This window comes from Cynocephalus volans, chromosome 7, assembly GCF_027409185.1.
Source record: "Cynocephalus volans isolate mCynVol1 chromosome 7, mCynVol1.pri, whole genome shotgun sequence".
Taxonomy (NCBI): Eukaryota; Metazoa; Chordata; class Mammalia; order Dermoptera; family Cynocephalidae; genus Cynocephalus; species Cynocephalus volans.
Window position 1 is genome coordinate 134,007,208 of NC_084466.1, and position 26,819 is coordinate 134,034,026.

General features: G+C 38.0%; 1 protein-coding gene across 5 annotated transcripts in view; it reads right to left on the bottom strand.

Annotated features, from left to right (window-relative positions):
• The window catches only part of NT5C2 (5'-nucleotidase, cytosolic II), a 106,144-nt gene that overhangs the window by 37,641 nt on the left and 41,684 nt on the right, over window positions 1-26,819 (bottom strand). For 3 of the 5 annotated variants that reach the window (XM_063101789.1, XM_063101788.1, XM_063101790.1), the window contains one exon: window positions 8,323-8,396. In XM_063101789.1, coding sequence (XP_062957859.1) covers window positions 8,323-8,396 — 74 coding nt within the window. Of the gene's footprint in view, window positions 1-8,322; window positions 8,397-14,452; window positions 14,682-26,819 lie in introns of those variants that run through there. The other 2 variants (XM_063101791.1, XM_063101794.1) reach the window with 2 other exon arrangements.

The following is a 26,819-nucleotide window of genomic DNA, read 5'->3' on the forward strand; positions in this document are numbered from 1 at the left end:
TCTTAGCACTGACTTTCATATATAAACTCATCTGTACTTAGCAGACAAACTAGTTAAAGCATAATTTATGTGTATAATCCCATTAGAGAAATAAAATGTTAATCTACAGTATAACAGAGATAATGAGCTAAATACTAATACTGGCATTCTATAGGTAGTAGATTCAGGATTAGTTCTGATTCAAGTACAAGATAATCAGGAGAAATTAGTTTATGTCAATAAACAAGTTCTTTGCATTTTTTATTTTTGTTTTATATAAAAATATCAGTCAGATAGAAATCTTGCAAACAAACTAATAAAAACATAAAAATACCTAGCTGCCTTCAATTGAGAGAGCTGATAATAAAGGGATCTTTTCTGAAAATTAAATAATTTTTTATATATATGTATAATATATATACATATATATATATAAAAACATTCCTAGAGTTCATATATGTATTCTTTCTTCAATTATCCTCTTCCTGGTTTATTAGTGACAAATGAAAGTTTTAAATGATTATTCATCACTAATCCTATCAACTTCAACATTTGACATAAAGAATAGGATTCTCAAAATATCAAGATTATTCAAAGTAAATTTTCTTATCTATTAAAGTGAACCCTAAAAAAAGTTAAAAAATCAAAATAAAACCACGATACCCCTCCCCACAAAGGTCTTCTGTTGTCACTTTCTAGAAAACCCAAAATAGTTGTTTCCTTATAAAAATAGTTTAATTCTCCCAAACTATATTCTATCCCCCATGCTTTCCATGAAAAAGTTATATATATTTCCCACATTTGAAAACAAGAGGGAAAAAAACTTTGAAAAACCCTATGAAGCTGTTTCCTCAGAACAAATTTAGGCAAATTTACAGTGTGATAAGATAGGTCATGAGCCAATAACCACCTCTCAATGAACATACCGTTTCAAGACATGACTGCCCTTTGAGATATGATGTCCTATCCAGACATGTCAGAAGCATCAATTCTAGGTTCACTATATTCTATCAATTTCATTACATTCTAACTCTGAAATTAAACCTATGCTATAAATGGTTAACTCTGAATCACTCAAAATATTGTTTGCCAGAATAGCTAATTCACGGATTATGCTGGACAGCAGTTTTAACAGCACACACCATGGTCTAAATGTTGTGTACCCCAAAATTCATATGTTGAAAACTAATCACCAATGGTGGGTGTTAGGAGGTGGGGCCGTTGGGAGATGATTAGGTCACAAGGGCAGAGCCCCCATGAATGGAATTAGTGCCCTTATAAAATCGGCCCAAGGGAGGCCCTTTACCCCTTCTACCATGTGAGGACACAGCTAGAAGGTGCCATACAAACCAGAAAGCAGGCTCTCACCAGACACTGAATCTGCCTTGATCTTGAACTTCCCAGCCTCCAGAACTGTGAGAAATAAATTTTTGTTGTTTATAAGCTACCCAGTTTATGGTATTTTGTTTAGCAGCCCAAACAGACTAAAATAGAACATCTAATCTTTTTCATTTCAGATATAATTAGCAGTTTGTTGGATTACTCCCTTCCCCTCCAATAAAAAAAATCAAATGCTTATTGAATGTGTTCTCTATGGTAGGAAAGGTAGTATACAAAGAAGTTAGCTATTTATTATAAGAGCTATTATTTATTAAGCACTTAATTTAACTTTCCTTAATTGAATCATATTAAAACTAACTCAAATGAATATATATGCTATTTTATTTCCCCAGCAAACCTTCTCTAAGTTTTTCCCTAGCTCCGTATTAGCCAAACTTGCCTAAAGATATCCATCTCTTACTTCAACTTGTCCTGTTATTCACTTCTGCACTATATATAACTCTCTCTCCTTCTTTTGGTACCTCCTTCATTCCTCTCTGATGATAGTTACCAGATTACTCAATAGATAACACTCATATTTAATCAACTCCCAGTTAGTAAAAGAAATTATCAACGAATCTATTATATAACAGTTTGGCTATATATGAGGGTACTTCAAAAAGTTTATGGAAAGATTCGTATTATCTTTCAGTTGTATTTTTCCATGAACTTTTTGAAGTACCTTTTATATATAAAGTATACATGAGAAAATTACTGAAACCAAAAACTGGTTCTTTTGTGGGTGGGGGAGGGGTGCAAATCAATAAAACTGATAAGCCTGTAGCTAGACTAAGAAAAAAAAAAAATCACCAATATCCAAAATGAAAAAGGGTACATCACTACAAATCCTACAGATATCAAAAGAACAATAAAAGAATATTATGAACAACTTTATACCAATAAATTTAAAAACTTAGATGAAATGAACACAAACTATCAAAACTGCTATGAGAAGCAGGAGAAATTCTGACTAGCCCTATAACAATGTTTAAAAGTTAAATGTATAATTAAAAACATTTCCACAAAGAAAACTCCTGACCCAGATGGCTTCTCTGATTCTTTGTTTTTCTCTCTCTCTCTCTTTTTGATTACTTACTTTTCTCTGGTTAATTATATCAAACAAAAAAAATTCCCACCCCTACCCAAACTTTCAGAAAATAGTTGGGGAAAAAGGTTTCCAACTCATTATATGAGGCCAGCATTACCCTAAAACCAAAACTGAAGACATTACAAGAAAACTACAAATTAATATTTCTCATGAACATAATGTAAAAATCCTCAACAAAATATCAGCAAATCAAATCCATCAATATATAAAAAGAACAGTGTCATGACCAAGTAGGAATTATCCCAGGCATGCAAGCTTGGTTTAACATTCAGATATCAATCAATGAAAGTTACCATTTTAACAGACTAAACAAGAAAAATCATATGACAATCTCAATAGAGGCAGAAAAAACATTTGATGAAATTAAACCCACCATTCACATTAAGAATCAAACTCGTGGAAAACTAAGAATACAAGAACTTCCTCAACCTAATAAAAAGCATCTACAAAAAAGCCTACAACTAATATCACAATTAATAGTGAACTTATGATAGTTCAACTTAGTGATTTTTTTTAACACAGTCCATTCTCAACCCCTATATTTAACATTATTTTAGTCAGACAAGATTTTAGTTAGTGCAGTAAGGCACGCACATGCAAAAAAAAGTTTAATAAGATATAGAATGTACAGACTGAAAAGGGAAAAGTAAATAATTTGCAGATATGATCATATATGTAGAAAATTCTAAGGAACTTATAAAAGAGCTACTAGAACTAATAAGTGAATCTACCAAGTCACAGGATACAAGGTCAATATATAAAAATGAGCTGTATTTCTAAATGCTAGCAACAACAACAAAAAAAATAATGAAATTTTAAAATACCATAAAAGATGTAAAATAGTTCATAAAAAATTTAACAAAATTTTAACGAAATAAGTATAAGAACTTTACACCTAAAATCACAAAGCACTGCTAAGAGATACTAAAGGAAACTAGGTAATTGGAAAGATATATCATGTTCATAGACTGAAAGACTCAATATGTTAAGATGTCAATTCTCTACAAATTGATCTAAAAATCAAAACAATCCCAATTGAAATCCCAGGCTTTTCTGAAAAACTAATAAACTGATTCTAAAATTTATATAGAAATGTGAAAGACCTAGCACACCAAAACAATTCCAAAAAGAATAAAGTTGGAGGACTTTACCTGATTTCAAGATTAACTATAAACCCACAATAATCAAAACTATGTGATATCTGCTTAGATCAATGGACAAAGGATCAGTACGCAGAATATAGACAGTCCCCAACTTGATAGTTCAACTTAGTGATTTTTTGACTTTATGATGGTGCAAAATTGTCACATTTTCGATGTAATGTACAGTAGCCAATAAATTACATGAGATAGTCAACACTTTATTATAAAATAGGCTTTTTGTTTGATGATTTTGCCCAACTGTAGGCTAATGTAGCTGTTCTGAGCACATTATTTAAGGTAGGCCAAGCTAAGTTCTATAGGTTAGGTGTATTAAATGCATTTTCGACTTATGATATTTTCAACTTACAATGAGTTTATTAGGACGTAACCCCATTGTAAGACAAGGAGCAACTGTATATAAAGAAATCCTACAACTTAATAATAAAGGGACAAACTACCCAATTTAAAAATGGGCACCTGAACAAGCACTTCACAAAAGAAATGCAAATAGCCAAAAAATATATGAAGATTTTCAACATTACTAGTTATTAGGGAAATACAAAGTAAAATCACAATGAGATAACACTACACATTCACTAGAATGGTTAGAAGTAAAATAACTGACAATACCAAGCGCTGGTGAGGAGTGGAGCAACCAGAATTCTCATGGATTGCTAGATAGAATTTAAACTGATACCAGCCCTTTGATAAAGCATTTGTCTATTTCTTGTAAAGTAAACATACAACCTAGCAATTCCACTCCTAGGCATTTACCTAGGAGAAATGAAAATATACACCTACAAAAAGACTTGTACATTGATGTTCACGGTAGTTTTATTCATAACAGCCCCAAACTAGAAACAGCACAAATGTCCATCAGCAGGCAAATGGATAAACAAATTGTCGTATACCCATACAACAGGATACTACTAGAGGGAGGGGGAGAATGACTGAAAGTTTAAAGAGAAATAGGATATTTTTATAATGTTGATTGGTTAACAACACTAGTAATAAGACCTATCGATATTATGTACCCCCAAGTATCATGCTCTGAGAAGGTTACATTACCTGTGTGACATTCCTCCCAAATATGCATACTACTTCAATCTATTCATAAGAAAACATCAGACAGATTGTAGAACATTCTACAAAATACCTAACCAGTACTCTTTAAAAGTACCAAAGCAATGAAGACAAGAAAAGACTTAGGAACTACCACAGATTGGAAGAGACTAAGGAGATGTAACAAATAAATGGAATGTGAGATTCTGGACTGGTTCCTGGAATGGAAAAAAGGAGATTAGTGGAAAAGCTGATAAAAACTGAGTAAAATCTGTAGTTCAATTAATAGTGTTGCACTAGCATTGATTTCTTAGTTTTTAATAATTGTACTATGGTCAAGCAAGATGATACATTAGAACAGAGAAAAGGAAAACTCTCACTATTATTTTTGCAGCTCTTCTGCAGGTCTAAAATTATATCAAATTTAAAAAATTTTTAAAGTGTTACGGGTAAGAAAAAGAATGAACTACTTACTGATAGACACAACAACATGAATGAATCACAAAAACATTATGTTGAACAAAAAAAAGCTAGGCACAAGAGTGCATACTGTATGATTCCATTTATATGAAATTCTGGAAAAGGTAAAATTAATCTATAGTGACTGACAAAAAGCCCTAGGACAAAGGGTGGGGTGAGAGAGAGAACTGACTTCAAAGATGCACTGAGGGAACATTTTGGAGTAATGGAAATATTCTATATCTTGACTGTGGTGGTAGTTACACAGACCTATACACTTTGTCAAACCAAATCTGTATACTTAAAATGCATGTGTTTTACTGTATACAACTTATTCCTCAATAAAGTTTATTAAATTTTTAAAAATAAGCTCATACTTAATAGAAGTCTTTTACTTGAGTAATAAGCTTATATTTCACACTAGGTAAACTAAAGTACCATAACTGATTCTTAAACTAATATAATAAAACTTGCAGTGTTATAACACCAAGGTCAAGGATTCAGACTCCCATACTGGCCAGCCACTGGAAAAAAAAAATTAACACTTATGCACCCAAATTGTTCATTCAATAAATATTTCCTGTGTACCTACTATATGCCAGGCTTTAGCATAGGATATAAATGTAAAAAAGCAAGCCCTTGCAATTGAGAAACTCAAAGGCCAATGAGGAGACAAGCAAGTAAACAAAAGCTGCAATTGACATAAATTGCTCTAAGGGAATGACACACTGAGGTTTCAGTACTGCACAGAGAAGACAATGTCTCAGAAAAGGATTCAGAAAGAATAAGGAATTTTCTAAGAAATTATCCTGTGAGGCTATTCCACTTATTCCAGGGATCTCTACCCTAAATACTTGAAGTTTAAGAAAAAAAAAAAAAAACTTCTTTTAGTCTTGTCTCTGAATTTCATGGTACACTTTTCTGATGAAGTCGGTATTTCGAGGGTGTGCTTTGTTTTTTAAACAACCAAATGTTATTCAAGCTAAATTTAATGACTACTATTCTGGAAAACAGGTTGAGTATAAAGTAAATAAACATGTTTTCTTATGTGTTTTGTGAAGGCAATACCATAACAATGTTTTTCACCAACCCAGAATTGTTGGAATAATGAATATAACCTCTCAAGGCTATCTCTCAAAGGGCTTTGCCCTTTTGAGTGCTTAAGTCTTGGGGTTTGTTTGTTTCAGGGTGGGGGAGAAACTTATTACTTTGAAATTATATCTCATTATAAATTGTCATTACTCAAAATGATAATGTCAACATTATATACCTATATCTACATGTATGTTTAAGTTTGAATCTAAATTCAGCTATACCATTGCTAAATGTCCTTCAACAAAGTGCTTAACGTCTCAGTGTCATCTGTAACATGGAGATAATAACAGTAATTTCTGCCTCATAGGGCTTCTGTAAGTATTAAATGAGATAACAGTTGTGAATAAGATAATCCATGCATTAAATGAAATAATCTATGTAAAGCACTTAGAACAGCGCCTGGCATATAGTAAGCACTTAATAAATATTAATAGTTACTTTTATATATACACAAAGTGTATTAAGGTCTAGACTAGGAGAAAGCATTAAAATATGAAGTGGCATTACATAAACAAAGCAATTAAAAAGAAGAAATCATAAGGTATCATTAAAGTTTAGAGATTAAAATTCAGTGACTTTTTCAATTAACGAGAGAGTTCACTTTTTTCATTATTCTGTAAGAATATATAATTATCTCAATGCTCAGTAACAAAGTATGCCAGGTATGTTATAGATTTTCCATAAATACTTACTGAACTAAACTATTTTGATATGAGTTTGTATTAATAGCCAAGGGACAAAAGTTTGTCATTTCTTGACCCCATAAACTTCTATTTCTGTTTTAGATAATATCTCTCTTTAGCTGCCAAATGATCCTATCTTGCCATTGCTTTTCCTGGGGAGCTAGAATTCTTGAAAGAAAAGAGAATGCAGGATTTTTCTCCCTGTTTGAACAGCAAGAACTACACTGAGAAAGTATAGTGCTTTTACCTGCCTTCTGACAAGTGCTCCTAAAAGTGTCTATGCCAAATTATGAAAATATAAAAAAGTTAAAATGCTGCAAAAACAACTTTTAGGCAACAGAAAAACAAATAAATGATAAAGAGCATGGAAGGAAAAGAAAAATTCAAATCAAGGGCTGTCTGTACAAATTTTTAATAAATTGTAGTCAAGTTTGGTAAAACATCATGGTCACATCTATATACCAAGTAGCTACCATAGGTTCATTTTTGTACATTTATATTACTCATTTGTATTTGTAGCCTAAATTGAACATCAAATTGAGATTTGTCTAATTTGAGATGGAAGTCGGTTTTCTAATACTGTTACATAAATGGTTCCTGAAGCTAAGAGAATTTATATATTTTAAGGTTTTTGTGTACTTAAAATTTTTTAGGGACAATTTCTGAAAGACTTTTTTCTGAGTATCACAGTTGCACAAGTGTGCGTGCACACACATGCACACACATGCACATCTGCGCACATGCTCAACTTGATCTCTCATCCCTACTACTTCTTCAATTAAATGACATTTTCACCAGACAGCAAGTATTTTACTTAAGTTCAGAAAAGATGCTGTAACTATTGACAAATACATTGATTATTTCAAATATATCTCAGAGACAAGAAGGGAAAAACAACACAGGTATTTACAGGCTATGTGATAATGAACAAAGCTAACAGCTTTAGTTTTTAAAAAGCCTTTTACATACTATGCATGCAATCATTTCAATGGAAAATGAGCACATTTTCCATTTGTGTTAATAATATTAGAATTTTTAACTGATAAAAGTTTACCTTGTGTCAGAGTGAGATTCTAAATTTCAAGCCTAAAGAACAGCTTAATAGAGTAAAAGCCAAAAATTCCCAAACATAAACATTAATGTATAATTATGCCATATTGTATCTTACTCGGGTCTCTAAAATAAAATAATTTAGCACTTGTTCTACCTATCTTATGATAGGTAAACCCAGGAACCAAATCTAAAGGATATTTGATAATTTCAGTATTCACAAATCTTAATGGAAGCAGTATTAAGAGCTTTTGGCAGCCAAATACATGATTAAATCAACAAGTGTTTATTGAATTGCCTATTGTGGACCCACTGTGTTATACCTGAGGCAGCAATTCTTAAGCAATCAGAAATTCCTACTCACCAGCAAGGGTGTAATCCATATCAAAACCAAAGCATTTTATTTTTTCCATGGCTAAACTTCGGTTCACAAACACCCTACAGAGAAGAGTAAAAAACGATATATCAATTAACAATGTAAAAGAAAATCTGAAGTTTAATGAAATCACTTGGCTATTTTTCTAGATCGCATTTAGTTATTTTTCCAACTGTTTTTCTCTTTTATTGTATATACGTAAGGTGTACAATATGTTTTGATATACTTAACTTGATATATATAAGTTACTACATACTGAAGTGATTACTACAGTCAAGCAAATTAACACACCCATCATCTTTTTCCTTTTTCCCTCCTCTCCCCCTCCCCTTTCCTTCCTCTCTCCCTCATCTCTCTCCCCCTCCCTCTATCTTTCTTTCTTTCAGTAGGAGAACCTAAAATCTACCTTCTTGGAAAATTACCAGTTTATAATACAATATTATTAACTATAGTCTTCATGTTGTACATTAGATCTTAGACTTCTTAATCCTACATAACTGCAACTTTGTATCCTTTGATCTAAATCATCTCTTCCCCCACCTCATTGTTTTACATTGTTTCTATACATTTGATTTTTTTTTAAAAGATTTCACATATATGTGAGATCATGCAGTATTTTTCTTTCTGTGTCTGACATTTCATTTAGCATAATGTCCTCTAGGTTCATCCACACTGTTGCAAATGGCAGGATCTTCTTTTTTTTAAGACTGAATAATACTCCATCGTGTGTGTATATCCACTTTGGTTATTTCCTTATCTTGGCTATTGTGAATAATGCTTCAATGAACATGGGAGTTCAGGTATCTTTATGAGGTGATTTCACTTCCTTTGGATATATACCCAGAAGAGAGATTGCTGGATCATACAGAGTTCTATTTTCAATTTCTTTAGGAACCTCTATATCATTTTCCACAGTGGCTGCACCAATCTACAGTCCTACCAACAGTGTACCAGATTTCCTTTTCTCCACACCCTTGCCAACACTTACTATCCTTGTCTTTTTGATTAATGTCAGTTTAATGGAGGGCTGGCTGGCTCACTTGGTTAGAGCGCGGTTCTGAGGCCAATACTGGCCAGACGCAAAAAAAAAAAAAAAAAAAGTCAGTCTAACAGGTGCAAGGTGATATCTCATTGTGGCTTTGGTTTTTATTTCCGTGAAGTTGAGTACATTTTCATATACCTGTTGACCATTCGTATGTCTTCTTTTGGGGTTATTAGATTTTTTGCTATTGAATTGAGTTCTTTATATATCCTTATCAGATATATGGTTCGTAAATATTTTCTCCCAATCTATAGGCTGTCTTTTCATTTTGTTGACTGTTTCCTTTGCTGTGAAGATGCTTTTTTTTTGAGGTGGTTCCACTTGTTTATTTTTGCTTTTATTGCCTGTGCTTTTGGTATCCTATCCAGAAAATCAAGACAAATGTCAAGGAACTTTTCCCCTCTTTTCTTCTAGATCTTCTCATTTAAATACCAATATTAAGAGCCAGAATAAAAATTATTCAAGTCTTTCTTATACCATAAGTGAAATCAGATATTACATGAATCATATAGACTTGCTTATTGTGTTCTGGCATTAGCAATGCCGTGTGCTCCTATGGAATACTACTCTGCCTAAAAAAGAATGAAATTCTCCCATTTGCAACAACATGGATGAGCCTGGACAAAGTTATGTTGAGTGAAATAAGCAAAGCACAAAGGGATAAATACCGAATGTACTCACTCACAAGTGGGAGCTAAGAGACAAAGAAGGAAGAAAAGACCACAGTGGTGCATCCGACTTGCAGAGGGAGAGAACATACCTTGCAAGACAAAGGGAGTGGGGGTGAAAGGGGGAGGGGGAGGGAGGTTGGGGATAATTGGGTAGGGGACAAGGCATACAAAAAATCTGTGGTAATGGGCATGCTGCCAGTATGAATCTGGCCTTCACATCTTGGGCACGAGGGGTTACAATCAGCTTTGTATCTCATGAATATTTGTAACCAATAAAAAAAAAAAATGCCCTGTGCTCAAGATTTCAGCAGAAAGGCTCTCCTTTTCAAAGTCTGACCCCATAAAATAAGCCTATTTTTGAGATTTTATAATTCATTCACTCATTCATTTATAATTTATTTAATAAACAAAGACTCATTTAAAGCATACCCAAGGGCCGAGCCAGTGGCACACTCGGGAGAGTGCGGCGCTGGGAGCGCAGCGACGCTCCCTCAGCGGGTTCGGATCCTACATAGGAATGGCCGGTGCACTCACTGGCTGAGTGTCACGAAAAAGACAAAAAAAAAAAAAAAAAGCCTACCCAAGACATAAATATAGATTCATTCAACAAATAGTGCCAGATATGCGATATGGCACTAAAAAAAGAGTACCTACCCTCAAGAAATTTATATTTTAATTTATTATCTTTATCCTTGAGGAACTCAGCCTACCAGGAGAGAGACTTATAAGCAAATAATCAGCAATTCAGTAAGTGCTACAAAATAACACACAGGAGAGAGCAACAGTTATTCAGAGGTCAGAAAGAGATGTTCGAGCTGAACCTTAAGCAATTAGTAGAAGTTTTCTAGTAAAACAAAGCAAGAAAGGCAATGCAGGCAGAATAACCAAGCAAGGAAAAAGTTTATGGTAAATTACAAATCATTCAATGCGTCTGGAGCTGAGGAGTTTTCTTTGGTTTTGCTTTTCTGTTTGTTTTTGCAGAAGGACATTTTCCAGGGAAGCAGGGATGGGGGAAGGGGCAATAAAAACTATAAATCTAAAAGGGTTAGCAGGGGTCAAAACCATGAAGACTTTGTATGCCACATTTGGGAGTTTAGACTTTATCCTGCAGGCAAGAACAAATTCTCAGATTTTGAGGAAATGAAATAATCAGATTCGAATTTCAGAGAGAACACTATGAAGACACACAAAAACTGAACATATAATAGTATGGTAGATCATCACCATATGGTCTTTTGCGGTAAGTTTTTGTCATCTTTAAAAATATGGATACCCTTTCTGTCTGATCTCCAGCTTGGTCACCAAAATTAAATAATTTAATTATTAAATTAAATAAGAGGATGGCTTATCATCTTATTACCAAAACTTTCTTTGCCTTCACTTCATAAGTAACTGTGAAATGAGAATGATATAGATCTGTGGATCTCAAGCCTTGGTGTACATCAAAATCACAATTACCTACATAACTTTTAAAAATAAAGGTGCATGGGTTGGGTTCCCTCATCAACGATCTAGGTCAATGATCTTCAAAGAGAAGTTAACTGTACCAAGGGATGCAGAAGACCCTACTGGAACACAATAAAAATATTAGCTCTTCTACTGATATTTACTTTATCATTTTAAAATGTCTAATTTATATATGTTTTATACTAGATATATAAACAAGGACAGTAGTATAAATAATTTATAAATAACTACATGCAGGGATGAATGTTACACTTTTTAACTGATGGAATACTCAGAGTTTAAAAACCACTGATCTAGGTAATAACTTTTTAAAAAAAACTCTTCATCAACTCATATATTTTAGTGTTTTAAATTTTAATAGAACACTTTTCCTTTCATCTCAGAATGTATGCACCAATTTTAAATGAAGACAAACTTTCAAATATTTGCTTAAAAATAGCTTAACCGAGGACTTAAAATCAATAGGCCCTTGACTTATGAACTGTTACCTTCTCTATTTCTCTGAAAAATGTGAAAATCATTACCTACCAGCTAGGCATAACTACTATGCACACTAGATTAGCTATAGAGCTATAGAGGAATTGTTAGTTCCAGAGAGAGATGTCTTAAAATACTCATATTTATACATACTTTCCCTAAGAAAATATGGTCTTCTGGAAAAAAAATCAATATTTATTTTATCTTGGGTTAAAAGCAGATGAGAGGGGGAGAAAAGAGTAGTGAGTGGGTAGCTGAAAGATACAAGGATCTAGAGGATAAATGATACTCACCCAAACCTCCTTTTTTTTAAAAAACAATCCCAGTCCCAAAATATCACCATGACCCTTCCACCACTTTATCAAACTTCACCCTGCCTTTACTGATAAAAGCTTCTACTTTATTATCAACTTTTCCCAGTTATATAAATTCTTTAGAAAGCATAACGGGTAAAAGATACAAAATAATGATTCTAACTCTAGAAACTAAATGTTACTACTGAAGGCTTTTCAAACAGAATCTCCATTCAAGCTAGGAGGCCAACTGGATCAAATACTCAATCAGAGTCCTAACAGCTGACATGCCAATATTCTATGGGAATACAGGCAGAAATGGACTGGGGGAGATTTTTCTTTCTTGTCATATAATCCAGAAGAGAGATGTGTAAAACTACATAATAAAAGAAAAAGCTTTGATTCAGACAGAAGAAAGACACCAGCTGGTTTCAGGCACAGCTAAAATCACATAAAAAAAAGACATTTTAAATGTCACTCAGTCAATGCTAAAGTTAGAAAGAAACTATCAACAGTCCCAGCAAAATAGTTTACCAATTTCCTTCTTGGCCAGAAAAGAGATTAAGCCTGTATGGTCATGCAAATCTGTCATATCATATATATATATATATATATATATATATACACACACACACACACACACACACACACACACACACACATAAAAGATACAAAGATCATATTATACCTTTATTAACCCTGTAAATTCTGGGAATGACATATTTCAGGAATACGAAAATCTGTTTTTGCCAAAATAATCAGTGCTAAATATCCATCAAATTGCACTTCTCTTTCCTCTTTGACTTAAACAGTCATGCTATCTATTCATTCAACACATTTACTGAATGTCTACTACAAAGCAGGCACCATTTTGACACATATCATAGAAGCTGTACTTTACGGAGTAGCCAGATCTAGGAAAGACTTTATAAGTGCCTAAAATTAGGAAATAAGATGTTTTCCAGTGAAGATTTTCCACCAAATATCCTTTATCTTTTCATTTTCATTCAAAATAAGTACTCTAATCCACAGAAGCAATTCCTAAACTTAAAAAAGAAACAATCACTCCGTCCACCCACCCTTCGTTTCTCTTACGATGTTTATGAAACCAAAAGAAAAACCTCACATAATAGGTTTATTCATATGTTCTCATCTATCCTTTTCTTTCCCTAATTTAGGCTACAAAACATGGGGTGGAGGAGCAATATGGAATTAAATCTAATTTGTTGTATGAATACTTAAAGTGCATAAGCAAAGCATTATATGACAAAACAAAACAGCTGCACTATAGAGAACTGCAATAAGCCAAATATAGTTATTTGGCTATATGTGCTAAGGTTTACTGAGATAAACACCAAATGCTGAAAGTATGCATTGACTTCAGCACACAGGCAGCCTTAAGCCTGAAATAGCATGTCTCTAGGATACAGTCTTCAAGAGAAACTAATCTCTTAGTCTCAAACTAGGAACTATTCTTGACTGAGCTTATAGATACTAAACCAACTAAAAGGTGCTATATCAATTCAAAGACTGGCTCACTGCTCCACCACACATTTCAAAACAAAAATATTTATTTGCTTGGGGAATCCAAAAATTTCTATTGGTCCCAGGACCTTGACTGCACCTTTGCCAGTACCACTCTATGGTGTCACATTTCTAAATTATTAACCAGTGGAACATACTCCACCCCATGTTCAAGAGCTTGAACATATTTGTGAAATTAACTTTCCAAAGCTTGCTTTAAAAAAAGCACAATGTTGCCACCGTAGAAAGCATGAGTAAACTAAGCATCCAACCTTAAAACACATAAATTCCTACACACAAACTTATTTGCAAGTTGCATAGTTGAGCATTAAAAAGAGAAACAGTCTAGGAGACAGACAGGAACACTATAAAACCAGCCACAGAGTTCAATACAAAAACAAACAGAATAGCTTTTATTATCATATCCCGCAGCAGTAAAGCATGATAATTTGAAGAAACTCTATCCAAGTAATGACAGATATTAACCATAAGAAATAAACCATTAATATAATATTATTAAGAACAGGGATCTAATATTCTCATACTGAAGCAACATGAACATGCAATTTACTAAATTTGAAATTCTGTAAGTAGCAAACTCTTAATGGTTTTTAGATTTAACTCATAATTCAAAGCAGCATTACCTCATCTGTCACTGGTTTCCGTTTTGCAAGGTGTGACACTGAGTCAACTAGTTCTTGAAGTCACATAACAAAATTCTTCTTAAAGTCCCTAGTATAATTTTTTGTGGCTTTAGCCTAGCTTCAAAAAGACTGTTGAGTCTCAACCAGGCCCCTCAATATTGTGTATCTTCTGAGATAGTGTTGGAGAAAACACCTCTGTGTCTAACTTATTAACTTGTCACTGGATATCACTGTTGCTCCACACAAATCCATTTGGAATAGAATTTCTTTGGCAATGGTGAACTTTATCCGTAACTCCTCCCCTTGCCTAGGAGTCACAATTTCCTGGCCAAGCGCCCAACAACAGTTACTGCAAAAATAAAGGAGACCAAGGATTCAAATATAAAGTCTTCTTGAGCAACTGTTTCCATTATAGGTTTGCATAATTATATATTCAAAGTTTGCCACAATCAAGAAAAAGGTACAAGTGTTTTTTGAGAGAGCAAATTGAAATTATGAACCAAAAGATGTCTGTATATATGTGTGTTTTTACTTGATAGAAAAATGTTATGGGCCGGCCCGTGGCTCACTCGGGAGAGTGCGGTGCTGATAACACCAAGGCCCCGGGTTCGGATCCCATATACGGATGGCCGGTTCGCTCACTGGCTGAGCGTGGTGCTGACTACACCAAGTCAAGGGTTAAGATCCCCTTACCGGTCATCTTTAAAAAAAAAAAAGAAAGAAAGAAAAATGTTATAACATGGATTTTCATTGAAAACCTAATTTAGTACCTTTCTCCTCAAACTAGTTCCTATGTCTGCTATTGGTGCTCTCATTTTCCCACTCAAGCTTAAAATCTAATTATTTGATTCTTTCCTCTTCTGAAATTCACATCCAATCATCTCAAGAGCTTCCATTTAAATTTCCACGTCTCTGGAATGCAGATCCATTCAATTCACACTGCTAACAACATGTCCAGGTCCTCATTAATTCTCCAGCAATCATCTCCCAATTGCTCTGCCCTTGTCTTAAGGCCAAATTAATTGCCTTGAAGTAATGATACTCAAAGCATGGTCCAGACTAATGCTGGCCTATGAACGTTTGTTACTAACCCATGACATAAACAAATTGCAAGAATTTAGGAAGTTGTACAGCAATTTGACAGAGGAATTTTGTTGGTTGAATGCAGTAATAAAAAACACAGGCTTACATTTTATGTTGCATCATTTTTTCTAGCAATTCATTTTTATTATATTTTATAAATGTATCTTGAACCAGATTAGAACTTTTTTAAAAAAACCTGGTTCTTCATTACATATAATTTAAGAAGTACTGTCCTAAAGCCCAGCTCCAATCATGTCACTTTCTTACTTAATAACATTTTAGTCATTGCTCATTACCTGTCCAACCAATAAATTACAAATTCTTGAATCTTTAAGGAGTTCACTTTTTACCATTTTGCCAAAATCGGTTCAATCTTACATTGTCCCACATCACGAACTTTTTGCTCTAATAATCAAAGCAAATAGCTTGCTATTTCCTAAACATGCCATGGTGCTTTGTTTATGTTGTTTCCTATACTTGAAATGTTCACCTCAGTTATCTCCATATCTTATTTAAGAGCTTGCATCTCACATGATTTCCTCAAGAAACTATTCTTGTTGTGCCACAGAACCATATGACAGTAATGTTTCTAGGTTTCAGATTACTTTTCTACTTAATGAAAGAGATTTCATCAACAACTAAAATTCTATAATGCTGTGATCTAAGAGAGAGGTTTGAATATTCAACGTCCTTTATTTCGTGGGGGAGTTTCTACTACTGGGTAAAGAGTTTCTTGTGGGGGTAATGAAAATATTCTAAAATTAGATAATGGTATTGGCTGCACAACTCTGTGAATATACTAAAACCACTAAATTGTACACACAAAAAAAGGGAATAGAATGGTATGTAAATTGTATCTCAATAAAACTGTTATTCATAATGAGAAGACCTCAGTCTGCCATTATGTCTCCATCCTTCAGTAAAAAGTACGCTTAGTGATTTAAAAAGAACTTCATTAAATGGATTCTTAAAAATTCTACTGCATTGACACAAGGAGAGTCACCAGCAGAGATTGGAAAGATAAGAGGAAGTCTCTCTCCTCAAAGCCCACTCTAGAATAACAGAAGATCCAACTGCTCTACCAGATGACCAGACATTGACATAGAGATACTAGAAATACAAAAATCCAAGAAAAATTCTGAGCAACAATCTTAAGGAAACTCAATGAGATACAAGAAGACTCAGTTAGACAACATAATGAAACGAGAAAAAACCCAGGATACAAAGGAGGAAATCTGCAAAGAGATTAATGCCTTCTAAAAGAATGTAAGAACTCATAGAACTGAAGGATTCATTCCATGAAATAAAAATCACAACCGAGGCTTCCAGTCAAGACAGCAGAATAGATGGTACCCAGCTTCACTCTCTCCCACAAATCAACCAACTTACAACTATTAAAAAGCAACGACAGCCAAGCTGGGGCCTCTAGAGCTCAGGGGAAGAGGAGGAGAATGGAGTTCATGAAGGCAGGAGAAGCCACGATGAGAGAAAGAAAGGACTGCTCCAACCATTTTGAGCCCCGGCTGCTTCAAGGCTGGAGCTGCTGAGCACACGGAACAAGAGCTGGCACAAGCTGCAGCTGTACCCTACGTATGAAGTTGCTTGAAGGTGGCAGGGGAGAAGAGTGCCTTGGTGGTCCCCAGGCCAGTGAGAGGATCACTAACACTGAGCCCAAGGACCCACACAGGAATGAGGAGCTACGGACAATAGAAAAAAGGAGCCACTTAGAGGTCAGTGAGTCATTGCAAGGGACTGGTGCATGGCCTGTCCCATGGGAACTATTTGGAATGCAGGTAGTAGGGGAGATGCACCCACTGGGGGAACATTGGGGCACAACATGGACAGCTAATCTGCCCCCCTATCATTGCAGGACCACTCAGTGGAGACTGGTCAGGAATACAGAACAGCAGGGGGTGCAGTTTCTGAAAAGACTCAGGCCCAGACCACAGTTTGCACACAACCCAAGGTGTACCAGACCTCACAAGACCTGGAAGTACATACAAGTCCAGCAATTAAAACCTGAGCTACACAAAAAGCCCTTCCCCAGGGAATCAGCAGCAATAAAGCAATTTAGCTCAACCACAGGGCTCAAGTGCTGGTCCCCACAAGAAGTTCCTCCATTTTAGAACTAAGCAAAGGATAACAAATTAGTTCCAGTACAGAATTTAAGGGGTGAGAACAGCAAATAATTCAACACACAGCTGAAAGAAAAACAAAATACCTACAGATCAGAGACAAAGTTTGATATTAACTAGTAAAGGCCTAACATCACCAAAGAACACCTAAAAAACCTAGAAGGATTGGAAGCCCCCCGGGCACCCAAGTCAGGGGGGGGTAGGGCCAAGGGCCTCAGCCACACCGCTCCCAACCCCAACATCCACAACCAGCCCAGTGACAACCACCAAGCTGCTGCAGGAAGTGCCCCAGGCTACCAAGCTGGGGCGATGGTGGGCTGAGGGCCTCAGCCATGCCCCACCAACATCCACAACCAGAAAAGCGCCCCGGGCTCCCAAGCATGGGGGATGGGGGACCAAGGGTCTCAGCCACACTGCCCTGACATCCACAACCAGCCCCATGACAACCACTGAGCTGCCACAGGAAGTACCCCAGGCTTCCAAGCATGGGCAGTGGGGGGCTAAGGGCCTCAGCCACACTCCCCCAACATCCACAAATAGCCCAGCAATGACCACTGAACTGCCAAAGGAAACAACCTGGGCTCCTGAGGCAGGGTAGTGGTGGACCAAGGGCTTCAGCCACACCCTCCTGACATCTGCAATCAACCCAGCAATGACCAAGCCGATGCTGGAAGTTCCTGGTCTCCCCTGCCAGAATGAGAAGGGAGCCACAGGCCTCACTCACAGCCCCCTTCTTTCCTCCTCTTCCCACCCCTATTTCCCCCCTCCTTCTCCCTTTCCCCTTCCCCCCAATTTCTCCACAACAACCTGTTAGAATGAGGCCTGGAACTGGAGGAAGCTGAACCCAGCCACAACCAGGTAAAGAGCACACCAAAAACACCATTTCCACACGGATAGCCCACCACAGTCACTGCAATTGCCATGGCTGCAGCAAAAGCGGCTTGTCTCTATAGCAGCAGTCAAAGCCACCTTGTGGATGGCACACCAGACTCTCAACTGTGTTGACACAAGGAGAGGTACTGTGGAGACCAAAAAAAAAAAGATGTCCTCTCTCTCCAGAAAGCACACTCCAGAGTAATAGAAGCAGCATCTGATTTATAATAGGAGAGGACTTGATCACACCTGTCTCAGTACTGAACAAGCTGCTTAGGCAACAAACCAACAGAGGAACAGTTAATCTGTCAGATGGAGAGAACAAATCTACGGTTATTAGAGGGGGGAGGGGGAAGGGGAGATACTGGATAAGGGGCATAAAGAATAAGTATATGATTTGTAACAATGAAAATGCTAATAAAAAATAAATCTAAATAACTGGTTTTGGGTAAATAAATAAATGAATAATAAAAAGCACAACCGAGCTTACACAGCAGGTTAGAGCAAGCAGAAGAAAGAATTTCTGATCTTCAAGATAGTCTTTTAAAAATAACCTAGGCAGACCAAAAAAAAAAAAAAAAGGAAAAAACAATTTTAAAAACAAAAAAAATCTGAGAGAGCTAGCAGACAAACTTAAATGCACAAACATTTGAATCATAGGTATTCCAGAAGGGGAGGAAGAAGAAAAAGGTATTAAAAACCAATTCAACAAAATAATAATGGAAAACTACCCAGGTATACAGAGACACAGAGACCTTCAGATCCAGAAGGCTCAAAGATCCCCAATCAGATTTGTTGAGAAAATAGAATAATTTAATCAGGCCCCCTCGTCTTAGGCACGTTTCTTTGTAAATAAGTTGTGTGTGGGTGGAGTTAGTGCACCTGCGTGGCACCGCAGCTTGGCTGGCGTCTGCCTCAGGTGGCTGCTGCCCACGCGGCCATGCTCTCAAACCTATGGCTTCCAAGGACCTTTATACTGGTTACCTAGCTCATAGACCTGTGTGTGAGGGGTCTCGTGACCCAGCCTGGCGTGTTAGGGGTCTGGGGACCCAGCCCGGCATGTGAAGGGTTTGTGTCCCAGCATGGACAATGGGCTTGAGGGGTCTGTGAGCTTCAGATTCAGCCCTAGCTCAACAACTGGCCAAGTCGGCAGGATTATGGGCAGGTAAAAGAACACAACAATTGGCATAGTCAGCAGGATTCTGAGCAGGTACAGGAGCTGAAAGCCCTTGGAAGAAGGAGGAAATGTGGCTACTTTTGAACTTGTTGTGCCTTATGGCCACCTTCCTGTTGACCGGGATCTGGTTGCTACACACTGTACTGCAAAGCAGCACAAACCTGGTACTACAACACAAAACCCCTTGGGAAGGGGGGGAAATGTGGCTGTCCTTGAGCGTGTGGTGCCCAGTGGCCACTTTTCTGCTGACCACAGCCCGGCTGCTGATCACTATGCTCCAAACTGATTAAGATTTGCGGCAGAAAACAGAGTTGTTGGAAGCACGGATAAATGTCCTGGAGGACAACGTATAGCGACTGGCCACTCACTCCTGCTTCTCATACCAGGGAAGAAGACCAACCCAGTGTTAAGTTGGGGAGACTGTGCGTCTCCAGGCATGACCTGTTGTGCACAAGAAATTGAAACACAAGCAGCCTATGGGACCACCAACCACTGAGTGATCCATAGGTGACCCAGTTCACCACCTATGTCCCGTATACCCAGGTTGAACTGGTTGACTTGGGAAGACAGCTCAGGCCGAAACAGGGGGAGCCCCTGGCTGCTTGGCTCTTACAATTACCGGACCCAAGGGTGGAAAGTGTGGTATGCTCTGGTGAGGAGATGGAAAAATTGGCCTCCATCACCATACACCTGTCCCTGAGGCAGCGGCTACAGAACAGCCGCAGATATGCACACGGGCGATGAAATCACTCACTGATGGACTGGGTGAATGCAGCTGCCCGAACCATGTGGTCAAATGCTGGAGAACTGCCCAAGATTGTTAGTAAATGGCAAACATATGCTGAGCTGGTCCAAATCATTCAAGAGCTGAGGATGCAGCAGGCCATGTTTAATCTGAACACTCGTGGCCCGGATGATGAAAACTTTACAGGCAGCATGAGAAACATAGTGCTGCAAAATGCCCCGTCAACGTCCTTTGGGTCACTGATGGCCATACTGGCCCCATACATTGGTCATCCTATACACGAGGTAACAACCATGATAGCCAGCTTGGGTGAAGGAGAGGAGAGCAGACAAGCTAAAGGGGTCTGAAAGGTGGCTAAGACCAAACCCCCAAGAAAGGCTTGGGATTTTGTCCCAAAGGGACCAAACAAGACTAGCTGTAAGCAGATGTGGCCTGACTTGCTTGCAGCAGGGGTTGATAAAAAGAAAATTGACCAGCAGTCAAATGCAATCCTGTTTGCTTTCTGGCAGCAATTGCGCCATGAACAGCATTTCACCAAACGTCCGGAAACAGGAAGTAAGGTACGCTCAGTGGATTTAAAAGATTTTTTGGTTGCTCCCAAGGAGGCAGATGAACTGTTCCATTTTGATTAGGGAGCAGGCCAAGGTGCTAGTCTTTTGGGGGCAGGCAAGGACCGGAGGCCTCATGTTGAACTGGCAATATATTGGTCGAGGACAAATGTGCAGCATGTATTGGCATTGGTGGAAACAGGCGCAGAATGTAGCCTGATTTATGGCAATCTAGATAAGTTTTGAGGGGCCGCAGTTTGTATAGATGAGGTCAAAGCTGTGTCACTACCATTGGGCATAGGAAGATTACCTCCTTGTGTCTATACTGTATATATATCTCCCATAGCTGAATACATCCTGGGTATGGATGTACTTTATAGTTTGCACCTACAAACAACAGTTGCAGAGTTTCGGCTGCAAATATGGACAGTAAAGCCTGTGTTACGAAGATATGCTAAACATAACCCACAGGTGTTACCCAAGCCAAGATGTGTAGTTAATGTAAAACAGTATTGCCTACCAGGAGGACATGCAGAGATAAGTGCCACTATATTGGAATTAGAGAAAGTTGGCATTATTCATCCAACTCATAGCCCATTTAATGCTCCAGTATGGCCAGTGAAAAAGCCTGATGGTACCTGGAGAATGACTGTAGATTATTATCGAGAACTGAACAAAATAATGCTTCCTTCGCACACAGCTGTGCCTTCAGTTCATGACTTGATGGATCAGCTGACAACTCAGCTGGGAACTTACCATTATGTACTGGACCTTGCAAATGCTTTTTTCTCTATTCCAATCTTGGCTGATAGCCAAGATCAGTTTGCCTTCATGTGGGAAGGAAGAGTGGACCTTTCAAGTATTGCCCCAAGGTTATCTGCATAGCCCAACCATCTGTCATTGTTTGGTGGCTGGGGACCTAGCCAAGTGGACTAGGCCCAGCACAGTTACAGTGTTTCACTACATTGATGACGTGTTACTAACCTCTGATTCTCTTGCAGATTTAACCCAGGCAGCTCCAACACTGCTAAGTCATTTGGAACAATGTGGGTGGGCCAAGAACGGAACCAAAGTGCAAGGACCTGGGCTGTCAGTCAAATTCCTAAGAATGGTCTGGATGAGGGTCATCCCAGAAGCTATCATAGATAAGATACAGGCATACCCTCGACTCATAACAGTAGCTCAACTACAGACATATTTGGGACTTTGGGGGTATAGGAGAGCTTTTGTACCCCATATGGCCCAAATGGCATGCCCATTGTATGCATTAACAAAGAAAGGAGCCCTCTGAGATTGGACTGAGGAAGTAGAACAAGCTTATCAGGCTACAAAAAGGGCAATATAGCAAGTACAAATTTTACAAGTGGCTGACCCCACTAAATCTTTTGAGTTAGACATACATATAACCCAGGAGGGTTTAGGATGGGGTTTGTGGCAGAGACAAGACTGATTCTGTACACCTGTAGGATTCCGGTCTCAGCTCTTGGAAGGGTGCTGAAGTGCATTATACCCTAATAGAAAAGCAGTTAGCAGCTGTGTATTCTGCCTTGATAGCCACTGAAGCTATCACAGGAACTACCAAAGTCCTATTAAGGACAACATACGCCATAAAGGCTGGCTGCGCACATGGGCAACCAACCCTAAAACGGGTGTAGCTCAGACTCGCACTTTGTCTAAATGGGGAGCATATATAGAACAAAGGAATGCTGTGTCAACAAGTCCTCTGTCCAAAGAATTGCAAGCTGTGCTAGGCCCAGTAGAGGTCATGGAGGAAACTTTGACATAACCATTACTCATGGAGGTGGAGGCTACACCTTTCCATGAGGGAGAGGGACCTATCACAGAGCAAGCTTGGCTCTAGCATGGGACCTTCAGCATCATGGACAGCTACTGTTGTCCAGCCCTTAACAGATACCATGTGGTATGAAAATGGTACAGGGCAAAGCAGTCAATGGGCTGAATTGAGAGCAGTATGGATGGTGATAAAAAATGAGCCTGGGCCATTAACCATCTATATTGACAGCTGGGCTGTGTACAAAGGTTTAACTCTTTGGATCTCTACTTGGAAATAGCAATGTGATGGTAGGCTAACGACCCCTGTGGGGACAAGCCATGTGGCAAGAGTTATGGGAATTGGGACATGAGAAAGAAGTAAGTCTTTTTCATGTCACAGGACACTTCCCCTTAGCCAGTCCAGGAAACAATGAAGCCGATGCCTTGGCTAAGGTAAGATGGCTAGAAAGAACCCCCAGCTACAGATGTAGCCCAGTGGTTACACTGACAAATGCAGCATGCTGGCAGCAAAACCATGTGAATAGTGGCTCAAAGATGGGTGTTGCCTATAAAATGGGAAGATATAGTGAATGCCTGTCATGCTTGTCTAGTATGTGCTCAAGAGAGTCCACACCTGCGGTGGGTACCCCTATACAGATGGGCAAATAACTCGAGGACGGGTGCCCCTGACTCGATGGCAAGTGGACTTTGTCAGACCACTGCCAAGGTCATAGAATTTCAGATACATCTTCATAGCTGTCGATACAGCTACTGGTCTTCTGTTTGTATGACCTTGTAAGGCCCCAGACCAGGTAAACACTGTGAAGGCATTGAAAACAGCCTTACGGCTACGCATGGTCGGCCTGTAGTTACAGAGATTGATAATGGAACCCACTTTACTGGACATGGGGTTCAGAGGTGGGCCTCCCAGTTGTCCATTCAGTGCAAGTTACATGTGCCATATCATCCCCAGGCAGCAGGAATGATTGAATGGTACAACAGTCTTTTAAAAAAGGGACTAAGGCTATCTACCCAACCCCCATCCCTGAAGGGGTAGACACGGAGGTTATGGCTGACAGTCAGGGTTCTAAATGAGACCCCCTGCAAGGGCAGACTCTCTCCAGTGGAAGTTCTGTTGCATAGGGCTGCGGCACCTATACAGCTGCAAACCACAACTAAACATAAGCTTTTTAAAGCCAGGATATGGCAAGAATGGAAATGGCCTTGGAGAATAAAAGCCCCCCGTATACAATGGGTAGGTCTAATAGGGCCTTGGGGAAAAGGATTAGAGGAAGACTTGCAAGTTTCACCTTGGGTGACAAGAACCTGGCATCCTCTAGTAAAGGTAACATGGCCTGGAACAGATAAGCGCTCTATTCCAAAGGGCACATTTGTATTATCATTATGGCCAATTATGAGTTCCCCTATACTGTTACATGTAGAACCTACAGATCCAACAATGTTAGCAGATAAAGTATGGTATCATAAGCCAGGTAAGATACCTATTCCTGCAACCATCCTTTCTCAGTATGGCAAACTTGGATGTATTTTACCAGAGGGGCGAGAACTTCCCCTTTTGGTACCAATAACTCTTCTGTCTTTTTGCCCATAGTGTTCTGGCTGCAAGCACTGCACCAGAGTCGACTGCGTACATATATACATTGGTGTGATCATCTACTGAATATGCATTGAACTGTCCATCAGTATGACTGCAGGATTCACATGAAGGGAAAAAAAAAAAAAAAGAACAGAACTACAAGCCTTAAGGCATATTGAATGGACAATAGGTTACGTAAATGTAAGGGTCATTTATCCTTGCTAAAAGAACATTGTGGAAGATTTTAAACGCACGGTGAGGAACCCTGAAGGGGTGGATTGTTGGGAAAATAGAATAATTCAATCAGGCCCCCTCACCTTAGGCATGGTTGGGGGTGGTGCAGCACATTCTTTGTAAATAAGTTGTGTGGGGGGTGGAGTTAGTATGCCTGCATGGCACCGCAGCTTGGCTGGCATCTGCCTCGGGCGGCCACTGCCCACACATGCTCTCAAACCTATGGTTTCCAAGGACCTTTCTGCTGGTTACCTAGCTCATCGACCTACGTGTGAGGGGTCTGGTGACCCAGCCTGGTGTGTGAGGGGCCTGGGGACCCCGTCTGGTGTGTGAAGGGTTTGTGACCTAGCATGGACAATGGGCTTGAGGGGTGTGTGAGCTTCAGACCCAGCCCTAGCTCAACAATTGGCCCAGTTGGCAGGATTACGGGTAGGTAAAAGAGCACAAGATTCAATCCAAAAAGATCCTCTCCAAGACATATTATAGTCAAACTGGCAAAGCTCAAAGACAAAGAGAGAATCTTAAAGAAGCAAGGGAAAAGCATTAAGTCACCTATAAGGGAACCCCTACCAGACTAACAGCAGACTTCTCAACAAAAACTCTACAGGCCAAAAGAGAATGGGGTGACATATTCAAAATACCAAAAGAAAAAAACTGTCAGCCAAGAATACTATACAGAGCAAGGCTATTCTTCAGAAATGAGGGAGAAATAGCGTATTTCCCCAACAAACAAAAACTGCAGGAGTTCACCACCACATGACTAGCTCTGCAAGAAATCCTTATGGGAGTCCTGCATCCGCAATCTGAATAACGATAATCACTACCATGAATACACAAGAAAGAACAAAACCCACTAACAGAACAAAAATCAAATGAGAAAGAAAAAAAACTAAATCTTATCACCTCAAAAAACTAACAAAAATCAAAGACAAACAATAAAAGGGGAAAGAAAGGAACAAAAGATATTTAAAACATCCAAATGAAAATTGATAAAATGTCAGGAGTAAGACAATACCTTTCAATAACCGTCCTAAATGTAAATGGATTAAATTCTATACTCAAAAGACACACACTGACTGACTAGATTAAAAAGCTAGACCCAACTATGTGCTGTCTTCAAAAAACTCACATCTGTAAAGACACACACAGACTAATAGTGAAGAGATGGAAAAAGATATACCACACCAATGGAAACCAAAAACAAGCAGGAGTAGCTATTCTTATATCAGATAAAATAACTTTAATCCAAAAACCATAAAAAGAGACAAAGATAGCCACCATATAATTTTAAAGGGATCTATCCAGCAAGAATACATAAGAAGCAGAAATATATATGCACCAAACACTGGAGCACCCAGATATATAAAGCAAACACTATTAGGCCTGAAGAAAGAGATAGACCTCAATATGCTAATAGTTGAGGGCCTAAACACCCCTCTCTCAGCACTGGAGAGAACATCCAGGCAACAAATCAACAGAGAAACACAGGATTTAAACTACACTTTAGACCAACTGGACCTGGCACGTATCTACAGAACATTTCACCCAACAAATACAGATTATACATTTTTCTCATCAGCACAGGGAACATTCTCCAGGACAGACCACATATTAGGTCACAAATCAAGTCTCACCAAACTTCTAAAAAATGAAATCATTTCAAGTATCTTTTCAGGCTACAAGAGATTAAAACTAGAAATCAATAACAAGCAAAACTATGGAAACTATACAAATATATGGAAATTAAACAACATGCTCTTGAACAACCTATGGGTCCAAGAAGAAATTAAACAGGAAATCAAAAAATTTCTTGAAACCAATGAAAATAAAGACACATCATACCAAAACCTGTGGGATACTGCAAAAGCAGTACTAAAATGTAAGATTATTAAAATAAACATCAAAATAATAGAAAGATTTCAAACAAACGACCTACTGCTACACCTCAAAGAACTACAAAAACAAGAACAATCCAATCCCAAAATTAATAGACGGAAAGAAAGAATTAAGGTCAGAGCAGAACTAAATGATACAGAGACCCAAAAACAATACAAAAGATCAATGAAACAAAAAGCTGGGTTTTTTGAGAAGATAAACAAAACAGACAAGTCATTAGCTAGGCTAACTAAAAAAAGAAGAGAGAATACCCAAATAAAAAATTAGAAATGAAAAAGGAAACATTACAACCGATACCACATAAAT